The sequence below is a fragment of the Liolophura sinensis genome, chromosome 6 (assembly GCF_032854445.1).
Source record: "Liolophura sinensis isolate JHLJ2023 chromosome 6, CUHK_Ljap_v2, whole genome shotgun sequence".
Lineage (NCBI taxonomy): Eukaryota > Metazoa > Mollusca > Polyplacophora > Chitonida > Chitonidae > Liolophura > Liolophura sinensis.
In genome coordinates, this window is record NC_088300.1 from 34,780,049 (window position 1) to 34,789,737 (window position 9,689).

At 38.3% G+C, this 9,689-nt stretch overlaps 1 protein-coding gene across 1 annotated transcript; it reads right to left on the reverse strand.

Moving 5' to 3' along the window:
- Positions 1–4,026: 4,026 nt before the first annotated feature.
- Positions 4,027–7,705, reverse strand: LOC135467127 (potassium channel subfamily K member 16-like). Its single transcript, XM_064744888.1, has 3 exons — positions 7,618–7,705; positions 5,438–5,773; positions 4,027–4,235 (listed from the first exon to the last, which is right to left on the reverse strand). The coding sequence occupies exons 1-3, from the start codon at positions 7,703–7,705 to the stop codon at positions 4,027–4,029; spliced, it is 633 nt and encodes a 210-aa protein (XP_064600958.1).
- Positions 7,706–9,689: the final 1,984 nt, after the last annotated feature.

Sequence of the window (9,689 nt, forward strand, 5' to 3'; positions counted from 1 at the left end):
CGTATCCAACTGCTATCGCTCATATAGCGTAAATCAAGCTGCAGGAATATAGACTTCATGCGATCGGCTGGGGCTTTAAGTAAGTGCTAGGTTTCGATCGAATACACATACACACATGTAACTGGGTATAGGGGGTGTGCTATTTTACTCGCTAGTGCCTCGTCGCAATTCAGAGGTAGAAGTGTGGACATTGGCACAAGCACTAGGCTCCTGTGTTCATTGTCAGCAATTAGTTTTACACGCCATCAGTTTTATTACACCTCTAGATATTACCCGAGGGAACTAATCATGTGGAGTTTATTGCATTACGGGAGGCCGAGATATGGATATAACCGGAGGTAGCAAACGGAATCCCCGGAGTACTTTGCGTTTGGTCACGACACCATTACAATAATTGTCCCTAGAGGCCAGGTGGATGTCAGTCCAGTTCGCCAAGGATTGGCCAAATGTCGACCCAATAACTCGCACAACTGAAATCTGCGCTTTCTGTGGCATTTTAATGACGTGACCGACTTAGTCTATACAAACAAGATTTCCTGTATACTCTTCACTACTGCACTAGAGTATGACTCCTGTAAGAAACGGGTATGCATTTTGGAAACAAAGTATTATAACGATAACCTTTTTGGCTCTCTTTATAAATTCATGATAGTTTTGTTATTTTGGTGGTTTAATTTATCCCTTGTTTGATGATTAGGACTAAAGACTTGAGAAATACCAGTTGAGTCTGCTGTAGCCTACACTACACACGTGCATCGGGAATAGCCTGATGTCAGGCTTTCACTTGCGTGATACTGAAATAATGTGATACTATGCGTTGTGATGCGTGATAATAGAAAAGTGTATCGCAATGTTTCCATAGGCCAGCGTTATAGGCCAGCTCAGAGTGGGACAGCTTGGATATAGTTCCCTAAGACAAGCTAAGGAAATTTTCTGTGTGGTTGACATTATACCTTGTTTATAACAACAACAAAAAAAATCATCATCATTTCCTTCAAACAGCGATGGCATTCCATTATCGCATGCATGTCGTTATAGAAAACCAATTACCGTATTTTTCCAGCTAATATTTCATATTATGACACCATATATTATTTATACCGGACGCCAATGGACGCCGACATTGCAAAAGAAGACCTTATATTCACATTATTTTAGCAGAATGCCCCATTTATATTTAGGCCTTATCAATTTCAAGTCTTTGTATTATTAATTACACCATTAAACCTAACCACGTGCTACTCATCTCTAGTTAAAACAATGCTACAAAAAGCCTGATCTGTTACCACACGTTATCCTTATTCCTGGTGAACTAGGATTCCACACAAATCATGGGCCTCCGTGGCCTCGTAGTTAATGAGTTTGCGCAATAGAATGATCCAGGAGCCTCTCCCCAGCGCGATCGTTGTGAGTTCAAGTCCAGTCCATGCGTGCTTCCTCTCCGGTCGTGCATTGGAAGAATTGTAAATAAATATAAATCAATAAAGATTTCACACTACAAAAAATTTCATTAATAAAACACAGATGTAAACAAATATCAGATTAAAAATCACCTGCTTTTATTTGGTGCGATGAAAATTGCGTGAAGACTATAAATGAGTTCAAATTGTGAAACGATCCACTGGTACTGAAATTTTCGAAGGCCAAACCCGTTATTCTCGCTGTTTGTAAGGTACATAGAGATAGGCTGTGGTTTAATCCCGGCAACCCGGTTCCTCTCGCCCATAAAAATGACCGTCGTGCTATGAAAAAGGGAAAGTTTGTAAAATACCAACGGATTAAATAAATATGTTTGTCGACCTAAACTGCTTATTATGTCAAATTCTCCATTAAGGCGTGCCTACCCTGGAGAGAGCCCTAATCGTTTGTTTCAAGCTTCATCTGAATAGTAAGGATCAAGTGTTGTTGGCGGCATAAAAGCATAGCCGATTTAAAAATTTGTGTTCATTATATGTGGGCTATATGTCTTTTACGCCGAGTCAATAAATACGTTTACCAGATAGGCCCCAAGGGACTTCAGCGAATGCTATTTGTGGTGATGCCAATGATGTGAAAAGAGTTAAATTAAGTAAGAATATTCTAAACAACACTTGGCTTATATTCGTTTAAGTGACATTACATTCTCCCTCGACTCATTTTGCAACTCACAATTGTAAATAAAAAATGAAAAAAAGCACATGGATCCAAATGTCTTTAAAAAGGAGGTCACCTTATATAGGTCTCTGACAAGATTACATTCTGTCATTATAGTACTTTATCATCAAATTTCAATACAACATGCAAATGCATAGGCCCTATACAGAGAATTAATCTAAAAATAACTGTTACATGTTAGAAATGAATAGTGCACAATTTTAAACAAATAGCCAGGTGTAAGTCTGTACAAGTCTATAGCTGCCTGTAGACATCGGTTTACGTCACACTGATTGCAGCGTCTTCCATCCCAATGTGCCTAATGTATGCATTAGCCCCGTACTCTTTTAAGCCATTCGTCCGTGTGTAGACATCTGCAAATCTCAAATGATGATTTTCTCGTACTAAAGGGAAATAAGTACACGTGTTGTGCCCAAAATTCCCTGCACATTATCTCCCCTTTTTTTAACGCCAACCGTGTTATTGCTCCCCACGAACAGTAACAAGAAGGCACATTACACGTATATGCACTCTAAAAAGATCGTCATATGACTCAAAAACTGTTGAGAGCGACGTTTAACCCTGAGAACTCATTCATGCACTCGTTTTGTGTGAAAAAACGAGGATCAATCTGATGAACCTGATTTCAAGGATACGTGAATTTTGTCTCAATGTGTGCTGACTAATTTGACGTTTCGTTTGTTTTTTTTTTTTTCGTTTTTTTTTTTTTTCTTTTTAAAATAACCATATTTTGTCTGTAATATATTATTATTATTTTATTTCTCAGTGTTGGGAAAACCGGATTCATAAAAGGAGCACTGTGAGAAACGCTTCGTCAAGTTTTATTTATATTTACAGTATATATTTGCCCAACGTTAGTTATATTCAGCTGATATGATCAGAAATCAAACAAATAATAAGTGATAGGCCCTAAAATGCGCATGTAGTGGGTGCGAGATTTTTTAAATACGGTTTTTAAATACATTTAACCCAAAAAATATGTATTCAAAGCCTGATGGTTATTTAGGATACAGTGCCCTCGCTATTATATCATCAAGAAATCATTCTTTATGTACCTCTTGCGCTTTAAAGTCTAGTAAGGCTATATATTGCGGATATATTGCGGATGCAGTTATCATTGAGGAATGCATATGGCCACTCTGCTTTTACCCCGAGGCATGTGTAGCATAACAGAGATAGCACCATGTACAACTTGCCCACAGTTATAAAAAGAAGACAAATACCCAAACAAAATTTAGTGCCTTTTAACTAAAGTGTCTCACACTTCACAAGATGTATATGTGTATATCTCGTATAGCCGTAGACCCATTCATACGTGGATGTACAGCACTTTATCTGTATAGGTCTTAAATGTGTATAAGACACAGTCCATTCTAGATACATGTACATTGTCGTAGCTAGATTTTTGAATGTTTTAATTAGTAAAAATATTGCCGCCTACAGCAGAAAAAGAGAAGAAACCTTGCCCCAGTGTAAGTAGACACTTATGTGGACAACATTTGAAATCGCTAATTAGCAAATATGTTGTCCTGTATAGTATATATCCAAACAATGATAATGTTGCTACCACCTGCGAATTTGTTTCTAATTAAACAATAGTATGAAATAGCAATTAGCAAATATATTATGTAGTAAAGAGTAACTTGATCCTGATTGTGTTAGTTAGCATCTATTCAGACAAAACCTTGTTTTCTGATCATGCTAGTTTGCTGCAATTTACAGCGCACTTGAAATGGTAATTAGTAAATATATTGTAAAATATGACAAAAGACAAATCAAATGTCGCGACCGTTGTACAGGGGCAACAAACAGTAAGAATGTTATAGTCTAATAGAAAGAAGTAAGTGTCTTTAATTGGACGATCAGCTATGCTTACTCCTGGCTGTTCTGTGTTTCGTTTGCACCGTCTGCAGGCAGGACAGAACTTTTGGATGTGTTCTCTACTTCTGATTTGTGGACATCAGGGGAGACAACTGCAAGAATCTCCGAGATGATAGTTGCTATAACCGCCAGCCCAACCACTATCCACGCGGCAGTCAGTAGATTGTACATGACGCCATACTCACTGTGAGTGTTCTGACCTGAATTCAGACAAAATATTTACACACATCTATAGATATACAGTAAGCCTATCATTAAATATTTACACACATCTATAGATATACAGTAAGCCTATCATTAAATATTTACACACATCTATAGACATACAGTAAGCCTATCATTCAATATTTACACACATCTATAGATATACAGTAAGACTATCATTCAATATTTACACACATCTATAGATATACAGTAAGCCTATCATTAAATATTTACACACATCTATAGATACACAGTAAGCCTATCATTAAATATTTTAATTTACCAAAACAATCCTATTCATAAACCATAGACATTATATTCGAATAACGTATAGCTAGACCGGTGTTGGCTGCTTGACTTTGTCATAAGCTTGTAGCTGTTTTCTCAAGTGTTTCTTTCTCAAAGAAGGAGGTGAGCGGTGAAATGCCAGTGTATATACTACATATACTACATTATCTGTACCAGTTGGTTAGCGCGCTAGCGCAGCATAATGTCCCAGAAGTCTCTCACCAATGAGGTCGCTGTGAGTTCAAGTACAGCTCACGCTGGCTTCCTCCCCGGCCGTACGTGGGAAGGTCTGTCAGCAACCTGCGGATGGTCGTGGGTTTCCCCCGGGATCTGCCGGGTTTCCACCCACCATAATGCTGACCGCCATCGTATAAGTGAAATATTCTTGAGTTCGGCGTAAAACACCAATCAAATAAATAAATTAATAAATTATCTGTACCTGAGTGATTTGCCAGCACAGATATACACCCAAAAGTGTGATGTTGCTACAAGAAACCAAAAAGAGTGCATATAGCTCTGGGGCCGATTCAACAAAGCCAAAACTGACTTAAATTTGAAATGTGATTTAAATGCTTTTCTTTTTATACCGTACGTGGGGGTTAAACTTAGATACCTTTTAACAGAGCTTTCGCTCAAGCAAATTCCAAACACCAATCCGCTGGGGCCATAAATGACCTTTTTGATAGAGGTTTTAAATTTGATGGAAACGGTTATTTTTAGAATCTATAGAAATCACAATTTTGTCCATAATTTTTTTTCTTTTGGAAATCTGTCAAAATTTCAGCTTTCAGTACCAACAACTGACCATAATGACGTTTAAAGTCAGAAATGGCTTTCGCATCGACCTCATGCAGGACCTTTTGTTAAAGGCCGGAAAGCGTTTTACTTGTTTTCCATCAAGAAAATATACCTAGGTAAAAATCTCCGAATCCTACAGTTGTGAGAGTGATAAATGCGTAGTAAACGGACTCTCCGTAGGTCCATTTTTCCACGTAAGTGAACACAATTGCTGGGAGGAGTATGAGCAAAGACAGTATGAGAACATTTACTGTGACCATCTTCACAACGATGTCCACTGTAGAGTGGTGCTTCACCCAGATCTGTCTGTCCATGGTAGCCTTGATGAACTGGCTAACATTACCGCCTATCCCCGCCAGGTAGATGGCCATGAGAGGTATACCAATCAACAGGTAGATGATACACACGGTCTGTCCTAGCATGGACGTGGGTGTGAGGTGACCATACCCTAAAATGGAGACACATATGCGTATATTGGTGGCGTGTGGAGTTCTTCCTGACTGCTATACATTTGCATACCAGTTTGCCCTATTCTCTTCAAACGAGCGCCTGGCCTCGCTGTCTCACATGGTTTAAGAAGGAGAAGCAGCGCGATGCTGGCTTCCTATGCGGTCATACGTGGGAAGGTACTCCCACCACAATACTGGCCGCCGTCTTATATGTGAAATATCCATGATTACGGCCCAAAACACCTATCAAATAAATAAAAAAGATTAAAGCTGGACGAAAAGGTAAAAATAACATAACCTTCAGGTGAAATAATGTGAAAAGTTATTTGGAAATATCGTCTTCAATATATTTTCCAATTTTTCTTTAAGTAGAAAAGGACATTTGAAAAAAATTTGTATGGTGGCATTTATGAACGCATCTTGGTGTACATATCGCCTTTGCCTAATAATGTACTAAATAAGAATGTGAAGTCTTATAAATATATTTGGGGTCGAAGTTGGTCTTTTCTTCGTACAAATGTGTTTAACGCGAATTTTAATGTTTACATTTTCCTTGTTATTATTAAATTTCAGAGCTAAAGAATGTGTTCAGTTGTATACAACAGATTCCCATTCAAGTAATTCTATTAGATATATATATATATATATATATATCGTCCTTATTTGGAACTATATTATCCAAAAACGATATATTCCAAAACATTTCACACCACTTAATGTTTGCATTAATTTAATGTTTTCTTCTGCTTTAAAGCGGGGTGTCACTGCGACTGTCAGGCTTGTAACCAGTGAGGTCAAGTGTTCGAAACTCCTGCTGTTTCGGCTGTGGCTTTTAGTCAGGAGCTTTGTCGGGTGTTAAAGCCTATGTATAAGTGAAAAAGTATTGACGAAAGTTTTGTATTTATTTGATTGGTGTTCAGGCCAAACTCAAGAATATTTCACTTATACGACGGAGGCCAGCATTGTGGTATAAGAAAACCGGGCAGGACCCGGGGGAAAAACACGACCATCCGCAGGCAGCTGCAAACCTTCCAACGTACGGCCAGAGGGGAAGTCACCATGAGCAGTACTTGAACTCACAGAGACCTGAGCCACTGTGCCGCGCTGGCGAATTTCTACGTGCATCTAACGGGCACCATGTAGTCCATTGTACCAGCAAGACTAGAAGGTTCACCGCGGAAGGACGGCCATAACAGGACACTTTGTTTTTGGGTCATGTTGTTGCAGCAGATAGCGTTTTCTTGATAATTATTCTCAAATGGTAGCGAGATTCAAACAGTGTATCTTTGGCTCTGCCCGGTTTCCTCCCACTATAATGCTGGCCACCGTCGTATAAGTGAAATATTCTTGAGTACGGCGTAAAACACCAATCAAATAAATAAATAAATAAATAAGTGTATTATTGTACTTCTAGAATTAAAGATGTTGGATCCTTAAGAGAAGTCCTATAACGTATAGTGAAGCAAACAGATATTGTAGCTGCGATAAAACGAAAACTTTGATTCGATATTTCAGTATTCCATGTCGCCATCAGCATTTTCTTTTCCATCATCAGGAATCCTGATGCTCTTGATGATGACAAAAGAATGCTAAAACACTGACCCAAGATGAAGCTTTTTGGGGTTACACTATACTTGTGTATTATGAGAAACATACTTCATCCATACCAAAGCACTAAGGTATATTGGTGATAGAAACAGGGCATAGTAGCGCAGGGCAGGTTCCCTGTGCAACCCCATGGCGGCAACAAAGATACATGCCAGATATTCTCAGTGAGACAGCGAGTCCACCAAAAGCTTTTACTGGAAACCTCATTATTGACTTTTGCTATATTTAGCCTCACCTATGGTGGTGACGCCAGTTATGGTGAAGAAAATGCCACTGGAGTAATCCCACGTGGGTCTGTACTTTGTTAGGTTACCAATGGACATGCCCTCTTTGTACAGCTGCATTAGATGACGAGCTAAATCTTCCAGATCCGCTTCACAAACACACGTGTTGTTGGCTGAAACATGCGATACGTGTCCTTAGACAAAGCTATATATATATATACATACATACATAGTCTGCGTGATCTGAAATGTCAAAAGAATTTTTCTCTTGAACTCCTATCCCGGAGAGTTGCCGATAAAAAGTTGCTTCACTTTTTATCGGTTTAACTTTTAATGTCATTCACAGCTATTACAGCAAAGTTCTTGAACTGCGCCGCCGCCAAATAAGCAGAAATGCTTGAGGCTAGGGTTTTTTCTCATCAGTATGTGTTCTTTGCTATGATTCTACATGTGACTTTCCAAAGGTCGGTGCTTTTGCGTCCTCCATCCATAAAACTGACCGCCATCATAAAATATTGTGAACAATTCGTGAGTGTGTTGTCAAGCAACAATGAAATAAATGAGCAACAACAAATAACAATTTGACAATCATAAATGCCGTGCTTTGTTGAGAATATGTAAAAACGAAAACGACGCGAGAAAGCCAAGCAGTGGGGCTTTGGGATGAATGAATTAGGTTTCGCACTTACCTAAAAACGCACGCGTCACATCGTGGTAAGTCTCCGTTTGTGTAGTCTCCTGGCTGGATTCAATGTGCACAAACATAACTCCACCAAGTATGACGTAGACTATGTTCACAACTGTTAAAATCAGAATAGTCACTTTTTTCATACTTCCTCAAGAACACAAATCACATATAGTTAGGCCAACGGGACATGTTATTAAGCAAATCAACAGCCACAAAGCTTTTTTGCGTGTGTGGTCCCCGTTATGTATACAGCGCCTATACATACCATAATGTGCTTCCATTTCAAACAACGAGCGGATGTGGGCCCTGAGGCACATGTGTATATTCATAAATATTACATTTGTTTATCGACCGTAATATTTTTGTACCATCAGTGCGGTAAAACACGCATATGAACGTACACCGATAATTGTTATTTAATCAAATGGATTAGGCGATACAAAACTTGCATTTGCTTTCTTGCCACAAAGTCAACCCAATGCCACATGCACATATAGGGCCTACATATCTCCAGCCACGCTTGAATCACTGACTTATGTTGTGTGTAGGTTGAATTCAACACGTTTTGTACAATAAAATAGTTCCACTACGCTGTGTATATCTTAATTCTTGTTCTTGAATGTCAAAGAATTGAAACTGGCTTGAATGTTTTTCTAGTCAAATGCCTGTGAAAGACATTTTACCAGATCTGTTGTGTGTAGGTCGCAGGTAGAATATATACAGGCCTGTATACATGTTCATGAACACAACTAACTGTTTATGTGTCATTTGATAGATATGTCCAGCCATACAGACATTCGTGAATATACGGTACTAATAACCCGCCATAAAATGTCAATATTTATTTCCGCATCATTTCTCCAAGAAACACGTCGAAAAAAAAACAAAACAAAAAAAAAAACAAGAAGAAAAAAATACAAATTTTGAATCGAATGAAATGACCTTTCAGATAACACACATTTCATTTCTATTAAGGTTTTTTATTTTAAAACAGGCTACATGTCGGTGACCTGCTGTATACTTCTGAAATTGTGTTTTTAAATCATCCTTTAAATATTGTTCGAAAATGTTAAAAATAGAAGATATATATCGCCTTCCGAGATGATACATATAGTCTTATGCACAAACGTGCTGCATGCGTTTAATCCATCAGAAGAGTTTTCCGATGTTAACATTTAGACGCTTGTCGAGAATTATACGTGTTCGTTTTGACAATTTACAGCGCACGAGTTCACTTATTGCCCTATTTCTGTATAGGCTGTGTCACAAAATATGTAGAGTGTAGGCCCACCGGCAGGTCTATGTATATATAAATATACAAACCAGTAGTGTACGTAAGTCTACGTTATAGTTCTGTTAAAGTGTTCAGATTAAAGATTTATTTATTTATTTATT

What these genes read in the sequence shown, in the direction of transcription:
- LOC135467127 (XM_064744888.1), bottom strand. Translation starts at nt 7,705, where the DNA reads ATGTCCATTGGTAACCTAACAAAGTACAGACCCACGTGGGATTACTCC. An exon ending in AACTGGCGTCACCACCATAG is followed by an intron (nt 5,774 to 7,617) that starts GTGAGGCTAAAT and finishes TCTCCATTTTAG; the next exon opens with GGTATGGTCACCTCACACCC. An exon ending in ATTCGGAGATTTTTACCTAG is followed by an intron (nt 4,236 to 5,437) that starts GTATATTTTCTT and finishes GTCTGAATTCAG; the next exon opens with GTCAGAACACTCACAGTGAG.